The 11,551-nt window shown below is 36.9% G+C and overlaps 1 protein-coding gene across 1 annotated transcript; it reads left to right on the plus strand.

The window, feature by feature from the left end:
• The first annotated feature begins 6,126 nt into the window (after window positions 1–6,126).
• Window positions 6,127–9,068, plus strand: LOC125825920 (uncharacterized). Its single transcript, XM_049505207.1, has 4 exons — window positions 6,127–7,561; window positions 7,653–7,796; window positions 7,948–8,316; window positions 8,407–9,068. The coding sequence occupies exons 1-4, from the start codon at window positions 6,127–6,129 to the stop codon at window positions 9,066–9,068; spliced, it is 2,610 nt and encodes an 869-aa protein (XP_049361164.1).
• The last annotated feature ends 2,483 nt before the right edge of the window (window positions 9,069–11,551 follow it).

Raw genomic sequence — 11,551 nt, forward strand, 5'->3', positions numbered from 1 at the left:
TTTGTATTGTTTATACTGTGTTTGATTTCGGTATAAATTTTCATAAATATATACTAATATAGTCTCCAAATTACTACAAGCGTTTGGTATTTTAAATTATTAAGCACATATGAAAACCAAACATTCTATAATTAATCGATATATCATAACTTATACTTGATTTATGTATTACTGATCTCTCACACACATTAAGATAATATTATTCTATCTGTCTCAATTTATCTGGCACATTATTCGAATCTATTCCTCAAAAGATTCACATTTCTATAATTACAAATATTTTAATTTTATAATATTTCTTTTACACTTAATAAAATAATTTATAGCCACAAAAATATCTAAGGTTTGTTATAGATCACAAACTCAAAAGCCTTTTTTTCGTTTAAGCGTCTAGTCAAATGGTATCACAAAAATTAAAACGAAGAGGATATTGAAGAATGTGGTTAAATAAATGATATTTTCTTTGGGTTGCTAACTCAATAGTAAAGTACTAGTCAGACAACAAAATAAAAAGTTTCAGCACGTTGAAACTTCTTAGGGTTAGAAGCAAAAGAAAGAACCCAAACCTCCTACTATAAAAGTGATTCCTTGGGACCGGAGAAAAATTAAATCATGAAAATTTTTGTCTGGTTGAATACATTATTAGCCGATGTGTGGTATATCAATAAGATGCACATCACTTTTTTTTTATTAGACATGTACGGTTCATAAAATAAATTTCTCTTTTTTTAATTTCATGAAAACAAAACAAAAAAAAAATGAAAAGAAAAAAGATTATATTTTTAGATGATCAATTAGTTCATGAAATAAAAATTCAAAAGGAAACTTGAACACAATTTATTAATCTGAAATACTGTTTTATTAATCTCAACAAATCAAAATTAAATCTTTCAATGGATATAAATATAAATTCCACCTTCAGCTTCCAAGGAAAATTTCAATTTCAATTGATAGGTTGTAACTTTTTGCGGAGAGGTGGTGGTGATGACTGGTGACCCTTGTGACCCGGCCCGGATGGTGGATTTGAACTTTTCAGAACACGACGATTATTATCAATACTGCCACTGCTAATTTTCCAATTGTTTTTTTTTATTGAAAATATTTTTGTACCATGAGTTCTTGCTGAAAAAGTTTCATTTGTAGACATTAATATGAAAAATATCATAATAATGGAGATTAAAGAAAGTTTATGAACCATATTGGCCATGAGAATTTGAATAATAATATGTTAATTAAGAAGTAGAGAAGAAGAAAGTTGATTGAAAAATGTGTATTTTGTTGTGTATGAGGGATATGTATTTATAGGTATCATGATTTACTATATATGGAAAATAATTTATTAAAATCAGACTGGACCAGATTATGAGAAGTATAATGAAAAGAAGATTGTCTTACCAAAAAATAAAAAAGATAAATATTTTACCAAAAAAGAAAATGAAAAGAATATTTTTGTGCATATTAAGGGCCGGAGCCAGCTTGTGGTCAAGAGGTCATCTAAATTCTTTTTGACGAAATATTGTACTATATACCGTGATCATTTAAATAGGGCAATTTTTTCGTGTATGATTAAGGGGCGGAGCCAACTTATGGTCAAGGGGTTCATTTGAACTTCTTTTGACAGAAATTGTATTATATATATATATATATATATATATATATATATATATACTCACGGTTAAAATTATTTTTATCTACTTATAATGTATGTCAAATTTACTTCTTTAGAATTTGAACCCCTTAATGAAAATTTTGTTTCCGCCACGGTAGATTAACAACAACAACATACAAAGTATAGTAATTTCATAAGTGGATTTGAGGAGAATATTGTGTATGCAAAGTACCATAACTCTATCGTGTGAAGAAAAAATAAGATATTGCCGATTGACCCTCAGATCAAGTAAAGCATTACAAAATATGTCAAAAATAATGGAAAAAAATTAAGTAACAGTAAATAATAGATAACGGAAGCAAATGAAAAAACATGTAATAATAAATGATAGTATATAATTATTTTTAAAAAAAAGGGATACTAAAATAGTAAAATAATAATTTCCGTGCATGATTAATGCCAATACTTAGGAGAAATACGAGGGAGGATATTGTACGTACAATAAATTCCAATATAAATAAAAATTCAAAGGGCAACTTGAACCACAATTTATTAATCTGAAACACCTCAAGTTGAACATGTCACACACACAACTAACTTTTATTAATAGTAACATATCAAAATTAAATTTCACATAATTTCAATCGATGTAAATCGCTTTCAGTTGAAGAGGAAAATTTCAATTTCAATCGATAGGTTATAGCTTTTTGCCGAGAGGTGGTGATTTCTTGTGACCCTTATTAGGGGTGTACAAAACTGAACCGAAAATTGAACCAAATCTCAAATCGAGTCAAACCGAAAAAAAAATTCGATTAGTGATTTGGTTTGACTTGGTTTGGTATTGGAAAAAAAAACCCGACTATATTTGGGTTGGTTTGGTTTTAACTAAAAAAAACCAACCCGAGACCAAACCAACCCGACATTATATATGTAATTTTAAAATTTTATTTTATATATAAAAATATTTACTTTGATATAATTTTAAAATATTTCTTATACTATTTCATAGTTTTTTATCTTTTAATATATTATTTCAAGTTTAAAACTTAGAATTCGGAATGGTCCAATATAAATTATAGTTCATAGATGTTGATAATTATAATAAAACTTAAAAATCAAATTAATACCAATGCAAAAAGAAAATCAATTCAACACTAAGATTAATGACAATAATATTGAATATTTGTTCTTTAGTTTTACATTAGTTTAGACAATTAAAATACATAATCTAATTTAATTTTCCTTAAATATTTAGTAATGTAACTAATACGTATTAAACTTATTTTAGCATGATTTAGTACTTTTAAATTATGATCATTTTCATTATGACTTTGCAATATTTATTTTATATGATGATTTCATTATTATTTTTTATTGAATATTTTAGTGTCATCAGTACTCATCTCATATTTTGTGTTATTTTCTTAAGAAACACCTTAGATAATTGTATTTTGGTTGGACTAAAGAAATATTTGGAGCGCAAGTTAATTATATGTTTGCATGCAAACTTTACGAAAAAATCCAAAAATCTAAAAAAATCCGAGGTTTATTAGTTTGGTTTGATTTATAAATTTAAAAATTCGACACAATGGTTTGGTTTGGTATTTGAAAAACCCGAACCAACCCGAGGTTGAAAAACCCAAAAAAATCCAAATTTTATTAGTTTGGTTTGGTTTATAAATTTAATTTTTTTACACAAATGGTTTGATTTGATATTTGAAAAACCCGAACCAACCCGGATGGTGGAACTATACTTTTCAGAACACGACGATCATTACCAATATTGCCATTGCTAATTTTCCAATTGTTTTTTTTCCATTGGAAATATATTTGTACCGTGAGTTCTTGCTGAAAAACTCTCATTTGTAACTATTAATATGAAAATTATCATAATAATGGAGATTAAAGAAAGCGTATAAACCATATTGGCCATAAGAATTTGAAAAACAATATGTTAATTAAGGAGTGGTAGAAGAATAAAGTTGATAGAAAAAATTGTGTGTTTTGGTGTATGGATGTAACAACCCATTTTATCATTTTGAGTATTAGAGCTTTTATTGTATAAAATACTCTTCCGATATATTTTAAATGAGTGTTTTGGACTATTCGTAACTACAATTATGATATTAGTGGGGTAGTTTTTATAATTAGGTTACTTGGTGGTTATAGAAGATAGCATTAAAACAAATAGTGGACCACTTCTACCACCCCATATTTAGGCTTAATAATAATTAGGGATTTCCATCGTGAGTTAGAAACTCAACAAAACTTCCACTACAGCGATACAAATTGCAGAGAGGCCGACGAGTACTTCAGGTAAATCCAATATCCAATATGTATTTGGTGAACATGAACAAAGGTTTTATGATTATTATTAGATTATCGTTATTAGACTAGAATTTGAAGAGAACGAGTTCTCAGTGGTAGTATTAGGTTGACTTCTGATGATTAATGGCGATAGGTGGTTGAATTGTGATTAATTTCTGAGTGGTGGTGTAAGGAAATTATGTAGTGCAAGAGTAATAATATGGATTTGTATTTTCATTAAACTGTAAAGGAAATTATGGGTAGTGATTATTGTTGCTTTGTGTTGAATAATTGGGTGAAAACTTCGGTGGAGACAAACTTGTCTCTCTGTTCATTATTTAATTAAATTATTGTTAAGTACTAAAACCATAGATGGCAAATTATTATCTATTGAATTTAGCGAGTGGATTGCAGGCGAAAACTTTATAAACTTGAATGGTCACTGTCATGTTTTGATAATTTTGAAATGGCTTTCGTGTGTTTGCTGCCACTGGTATCGTGACCAGTGGCTTCAGTTTTACCATATTATAAACTAAAATTTGATAGATTGAGGTAGAGGTAATTAAATATATGGTGTAGTATATTATATGAATTACATTAAAGTTATGCTAATGGGAGGAATTAAGACTTGCCCTTAGGTTTGAACTTTAGGAAGTTGATTATAGAATTAGGTGAGTTTTTGGATATAGGAGGGACATAGAATAATATGAGTGTTTGTAGGCTTGTTAACTTACAAATTATGCATATATACTTGATAGATTGGAAAGGTTCGGAGACATTGAGGAAAGGAAAGGCATTGGAGAAGTAGCTTGCCTGACGTTAGTTCTTCGGTGGAGGTAGGTTATGGTTTGTTCTATTTGATAGATAAACTCTTAATAGCAATTGATATATATTGAATGATATTGTGAAGTTCTCTATGTACTTGACTGTGTGATTACGTGGCTTGGTTGTGTGGTTTGTGATTGGTCTAAAATCCTGAGACCGTGAGATTTATAATCTGAAAACCTCTCTATTGAAGTTATGCCTTGAATAAAGAGGGCTTGATGTAATATTATTAATGAACTGAAAAGTAGTGATAATAAATGATGAACTAATAATATTATTGGATCGGAGTGTCACGTTCCGACACGGTATTTTTGGATCGGAGTGTCACGTCCCGACACGGTATTATTGGATCGGAGTGTCACGTTCCGACACGGTATAATTGGATCGGAGTGTCACGTTCCGACACGGTATAATTGGATCGGAGTGTCACGTTCCGACACGGTAACCTTAAAGGAAAAAGATATTGAATTAACTTAATGTACTCCATCTCAATGAACACATTTCCCAAACGAGTGTGATGTAGAGGCATGAGTTCTCGTGTGTGTACTTGATAGTGTGATTGATTACGTACTTGCTTCAACTGTTACTTGTTCATGTTGTGGTTTCTTATCACCTGCTAAGTGCTATAGTTGACTTTATACTATTATTCATTGTATATTAGTTTCTATTTTGGGTTGGCCGATGATACCTACTCAGTACGTGTTCCTTGTACTGACCCCTACTTGTGTTTTCCTCGTTTTTCTTTTGTGGAGTGCAGCAAGTGTACCATCGACTTCGACTCGCCCTCAGCTCTAACCAGTCTCCAGCACATCAGATTTCAGGGTGAGCTATTCCTTCTAGCTCGTGCTGAATTCTCTCAGTTATGGCGTGATGTCCTTGAATTTTGGACATGGACCATCGTATTTTCTTATTTTGGGGTCTCTAATACTTTTAGACTTGATATGTTAAGAACAGATGTCCTTGATGTGATGACTTTTAGATTTGGGGATAATATGTAAGAGACTTTAGAGGTTTATTTGATTGGTTACATTAATAAGTTTTGGAGCTTCCGCGTTATTGTTGTTAGTCGTAATTAAATTATTGGTATATGTTGGGGTTTAGATTCCTTGGTCCGCCCACTTAGGAGATGAAGTGTGGGTGCCACTCATGACTCAATTTGGGTCGTGACAAACTTGGTATCAGAGCCTTAGGTTCGATGATCTCATCACACAAGGACAGGTCTAGTAGAGTCTTGCGGAACGGTACGGGGACGCTTTTACTTTTCTTCAAGAGGCTATAGGACTTTAGGAAAACTCACATTTTTCTTTCTTTCTGCTATTACTTGAATCCAATTGGTATCTAGGTGATACAAATTGGTATCTGACCTTTTTCACTCTATCTCGCAGATGGTCAGAACTAGAGCAACAGGTGTGACAACACCAACCCCGGCAAGACAGGGTACGCCTGAGCCAACCGTTGGGGCTGCAGCTCGAAGGGGAGCAGTGGCAAGAGGCCGTGGTAGAGGTCGCGGGAGAAGGCCCACTAGAGGCAGAGGACAAACACCTGGTTCAGCTAGGGATAGAGTGGTAACTCATCCACCGACTGACGAGGTAGTGAGAGAGAGTGACGAAGGGGAAGATGAGCAGATTCAAGAGAAGGAAGTACCACCCCAGCCTACTCCAGAGATGATTAATCAGGTTCTCACTTATCTTAGCGGGTTATCCGATCAGGGGCAGGCACCCCCAGCATTTTCTTCACTAGCACCTCAAGTTCAGGGAGTGCAACATGCAGCTGATGTGGCTCCTCGCATGGATGCGTCCTTAGAAACAGACACGTTTCCCCGATTGACTGCAGGGCCTATAATGACTAGTGACCAGCATGATCTCTTTATTAAGTTCTTAAAGCTGAAACCTCCAGTTTTCAAGGGTACTGAATCTGAAGATGCTTATGATTTCCTGGTTGATTGTCATGAGTTGTTACATAAGATGGACATAGTGGAGCGATTCGGTGTTGAGTTTGTGACCTACCAGTTTCAAGGGGATGCCAAAATGTGGTGGCGGTCTCATGTGGAGTGTCGACCAGCAAAGGCACCACCTATGACTTGGACAACATTTTCTAGCTTATTTATGGAGAAGTACATACCCCGGACTTTGAGGGACAGAAGAAGAGATGAGTTCCTGAATATAGAGCAAGGAAGGATGTCTGTTGCAGCTTATGAGGCTAAATTTCGTGCGTTATCCAGGTATGCCACTCAGCTTTGCTTCAGTCTGCAAGAGCGGATTCGCCGCTTTGTAAAGGGATTGAGGTCAGATTTGCAGATCCCAGCTTTACAGGTAGCTGCTTCTGCAAAGTCTTTCCAGGAAGTGATTGATTTTGTGATAGAGGTAGAGGGGGTGAGGCCGGATGACTTCACCAAGGTGTCAACATTTAAAAAGTTTCGTAAGGGAGGTGAGTTTAGTGGTTCGTACTCCAGAGGGCAGAGTTCAGGGGGCTATCCACCTCGTCCTATTCAGTCTTCATTGCAGGCTTCAGTTGAGGGTCCGTTGCGGACCAGTCAACCTTTTTCTGAGTTTGGGGGTTACCTCCAGTCTTCTTCGTCTTCACAAAGACCTACACTCGACTCTAGGACTTGTTATGGATGTGGAGAGGCCGGACATATCAAGAAATATTGTCTAAAGCAGAGTCAGGCTCGGTACGATCAGAGTTACAGATCCCCAGCAGTTAGAGGTAGAGGTGGTCATGGTAGAGGCCGTCATTCTGGAGGACGTGGTGGCCAAGGTAATGGTGGTCACCAGTTCAACCGGGGTGGCGGGCAGGTTGGAACTACTGAAGCGCAGCCCGGTAGAGGCAATAGACAGAACAGGTGATAGGGCCCATTGTTATGCTTTCCCCGGGAGGTCAGAAGCAGAGACATCTGATGCTGTTATCACAGGTACTCTTCTGGTCTGTGATCGCATGGCTTCTATATTGTTTGATCCTGGATCCATATTTTCTTATGTATCTTCCTCGTTCGCTACTGGTCTTGATTTGCATTGTGATTTGCTTGACATGCCTATTCGTGTCTCTACTCCTGTTGGTGAGTCTGTGATAGTGGAAAAAGGTGTATAGGTCTTGCCTTGTGACTTTTGTGGGGGGCGAGACTTATGTAGATCTGATTATTCTAGAGATGGTTGATTTTGATGTAATTTTGGGTATGACTTGGCTTTCTCCAAATTTTGCTATCTTAGATTGTAATGCTAAGACTGTGACCTTGGCCAAGCCTAGGATAGATCCACTAGTGTGGGAGGGTGACTATATTCCCGCCCCAATTCGTATTATCTCTTGTCTTTGTGCTAAGAGGTTGGTTAGTAAGGGTTGTTTAGCTTTCTTGGCACATCTCAGGGATGATACTTCCAAAGTGCCTTCAATCGAGTCTGTTTCGATAGTCCGTGAGTTTACAGATGTTTTTCCTTCCGACCTACCTGGTATGCCACCAGATAGAGATATTGATTTTTGTATTGACTTGGAGCCGGGGACTCGCCCCATTTCTATTCCACCTTATAGAATGGCCCCAGCTGAGTTAAGGGAGCTAAAGGCCCAACTTCAGGAATTGTTAGGTAAAGGTTTTATTAGACCGAGTATATCTCCTTGGGGTGCTCCAGTTTTATTTGTGAAGAAGAAGGATGGTAGTTTTCGGATGTGCATAGACTACAGGCAGCTGAATAAGGTAACTATTAAGAACAAGTACCCCATTCCTCGCATTGACGACTTGTTCGATCAGTTACAGGGTGCTTGTGTCTTCTCTAAAATTGATTTGAGGTCTGGTTATCATCAATTGAAAATGCGGGCAACGGACGTGCCAAAGACTGCTTTTCGAACCAGGTATGGGCATTATGAATTCTTAGTAATGTCATTTGGGCTTACGAATGCCCCTGCTGCTTTCATGAGCCTAATGAACGGAATTTTTAAGCCATATTTAGACCTCTTTGTTATTGTATTCATTGATGATATCCTGATATACTCGAAGAGCAGGAGGGAACACGAGGAGCATTTGAGAATTGTATTGGGGTTGTTGAGGGAGAAAAAGCTTTATGCCAAATTCTCCAAGTGTGAGTTTTGGCTCGATTCAGTGTCCTTCTTGGGGCACGTGGTTTCTAAGGATGGAGTGATGGTGGATCCCTCTAAGATTGAAGCAGTGAAGAGTTGGGTAAGGCCTACTAATGTTTCAGAGGTAAGGAGCTTTGTTGGTTTAGCTAGCTACTACCGCCGATTCGTACAGGGATTCTCTTCCATTGCTTCCCAGTTGACCAATTTGACCAAGCAGAATTTCCATTTGTATGGTCGAATGAGTGTGAAGAAAGCTTCCTGAAACTCAAGACCTTGTTGACTACTGCACCGATTCTTGCCTTGCCCGTGGAAGGTAAGAATTTCATTGTTTATTGTGATGCATCTTATTCTGGTTTGGGTGCAGTGCTAATGCAGGAGAGGAATGTAATTGCTTATGCTTCAAGGCAATTGAAAGTGCATGAACGTAACTATCCAACCCATGATTTGGAGTTGGCTGCAGTTGTATTCGCATTGAAGCAGTGGAGGCATTATCTATATGAGGTCAAGTGTGAAGTGTATACAGATCATCGCAGTTTACAATATGTGTTCACCCAGAAGGATTTAAATTTGAGACAGAGGAGGTGGATGGAGTTATTGAAAGACTATGATATTACTATTTTATATCACCCGGGAAAGGCTAATGTTGTGGCAGATGCCCTAAGTAGAAAAGCAGGGAGCATGGGTAGTTTAGCCCACTTACAGGTTTCTAGACGCCCATTGGCTAGAGAGGTGCAAACTTTGGCTAATGACTTTATGAGGCTGGAAATACTTGAAAAAGGAGGATTTTTGGCCTGTGTGGAGGCAATATCTTCTTTTCTTGACAAAATTAAAGAAAAGCAATTTGAGGATGAGAAGCTGAGTCGAATTCGAGATATGGTGTTGCGGGGAGAGGCTAAGGAGGCTATGATTGATGAGGAAGGTGTCTTGAGAATTAAGGGGCGAGTGTGTGTGCCCCGTGTTGGTGACTTGACTCATACTATTCTTGCAGAGGCTCATAGTTCGAGGTATTCTATACATCCTGGTGCAACCAAGATGTATCGTGATCTGAGACAACATTATTGGTGGAGTAGAATGAAGCGTGACATTGTTAATTTTGTTGCCCAATGTCCAAACTGTCAGCAGGTAAAGTATGAACATCAGAGGCCTGGAGGGACACTTCAGAGAATGCCCATTCCGGATGGAAGTGGGAAAGAATTGCAATGGATTTTGTGGTTGGTCTTCCAAAGACATTGGGTAAGTTTGATTCTATTTGGGTAATTGTTGACAGGTTAACTAAGTCTGCTCACTTCGTTCCGGTTAAGATGACTTACAATGCAGAGAAGTTAGCCAAACTCTATATCCGTGAGATTGTTCGATTGCATGGAGTTCCAATTTCCATCATATCAGATAGAGGTACGCAATTTACTTCTAATTTTTGGAGGACTTTGCATGCTGAATTAGGTACTAGATTGGATCTTAGTACCGCATTTCACCCTCAGACCGATGGACAGTCTGAGCGAACAATTCAAGTGTTGGAGGATATGCTTCGTGCGTGCGTGATAGATTTTGGTGGTCATTGGGATCAATTCTTGCCTTTAGCAGAGTTTTCGTACAACAATAGCTACCACTCGAGTATTGATATGGCCCCATTTGAGGCATTGTATGGGAGGAGATGTAGGTCTCCCATTGGTTGGTTTGATTCATTTGAGGTGAGGCCTTGGGGTACCGATCTCTTGAGGGAATCGTTAGAGAAAGTGAAATTCATTCAGAGAAGCTTTTAGAAGCTCAGAGCAGGCAGAAGGAGTATGCAGATCGGAAGGTTAGGGACTTGGAGTTTATGGAGGGTGAGCAAGTCTTGCTTAAGGTTTCACCCATGAAGGGTGTGATGCGGTTTGGTAAGCGAGGTAAGCTTAGTCCGAGGTACATTGGGCCATTTGAAGTTCTTAAGCGCGTGGGGGAGGTGGCCTATGAATTGGCCTTGCCTCCAGGGTTGTCAGGAGTGCACCCGGTATTTCATGTGTCCATGCTGAAAAAATACCATGGTGATGGAAACTACATTATTCGTTGGGATTCAGTACTGCTTGATGAGAATTTGTCTTATGAGGAGGAGCCTGTAGCTATTATAGATAGGGAGGTTCGCAAGTTGAGGTCAAAAGAGATTGCATCTATCAAGGTTCAGTGGAAAAATCGGCCAGTTGAAGAGTCCACTTGGGAGAGTGAGGCGGATATGCAAGAAAGATATCCACATCTTTTTGTAAATTCAGGTACTCTTTCTTACCTTTGCCTTCTTTTTATCGTTCGAGGACGAACGATGGGTAAATTGGTATCTAATGTAACAACCCATTTTATCATTTTGAGTATTAGAGCTTTTATTGTATAAAATACTCTTCCGATATATTTTAAATGAGTGTTTTGGACTATTCGTAACTACAATTATGATATTAGTGGGGTAGTTTTTATAATTAGGTTACTTGGTGGTTATAGAAGATAGCATTAAAACAAATAGTGGACCACTTCTACCACCCCATATTTAGGCTTAATAATAATTAGGGATTTCCATCGTGAGTTAGAAACTCAACAAAACTTCCACTACAGCGATACAAATTGCAGAGAGGCCGACGAGTACTTCAGGTAAATCCAATATCCAATATGTATTTGGTGAACATGAACAAAGGTTTTATGATTATTATTAGATTATCGTTATTAGACTAGAATTTGAAGAGAACGAGTTCTCAGTGGTAGTATTAGGTTGACTTCTGATGATTA

The sequence above is a fragment of the Solanum verrucosum genome, unplaced genomic scaffold (assembly GCF_900185275.1).
Source record: "Solanum verrucosum unplaced genomic scaffold, falcon-dt-bn FXZP01000161.1, whole genome shotgun sequence".
Taxonomy (NCBI): Eukaryota; Viridiplantae; Streptophyta; class Magnoliopsida; order Solanales; family Solanaceae; genus Solanum; species Solanum verrucosum.

Excerpts from the sequence above, each read along its gene's own strand:
- LOC125825920 (XM_049505207.1), top strand. The coding sequence starts at position 6,127 with ATGGTCAGAACTAGAGCAACAGGTGTGACAACACCAACCCCGGCAAGA. Across the intron at positions 7,797-7,947 it reads TCGTGTCTCTACTCCTGTTG|ATTGTAATGCTAAGACTGTG; the intron begins GTGAGTCTGTGA and ends TTGCTATCTTAG. Across the intron at positions 8,317-8,406 it reads CCAACTTCAGGAATTGTTAG|ACTACAGGCAGCTGAATAAG; the intron begins GTAAAGGTTTTA and ends GGATGTGCATAG.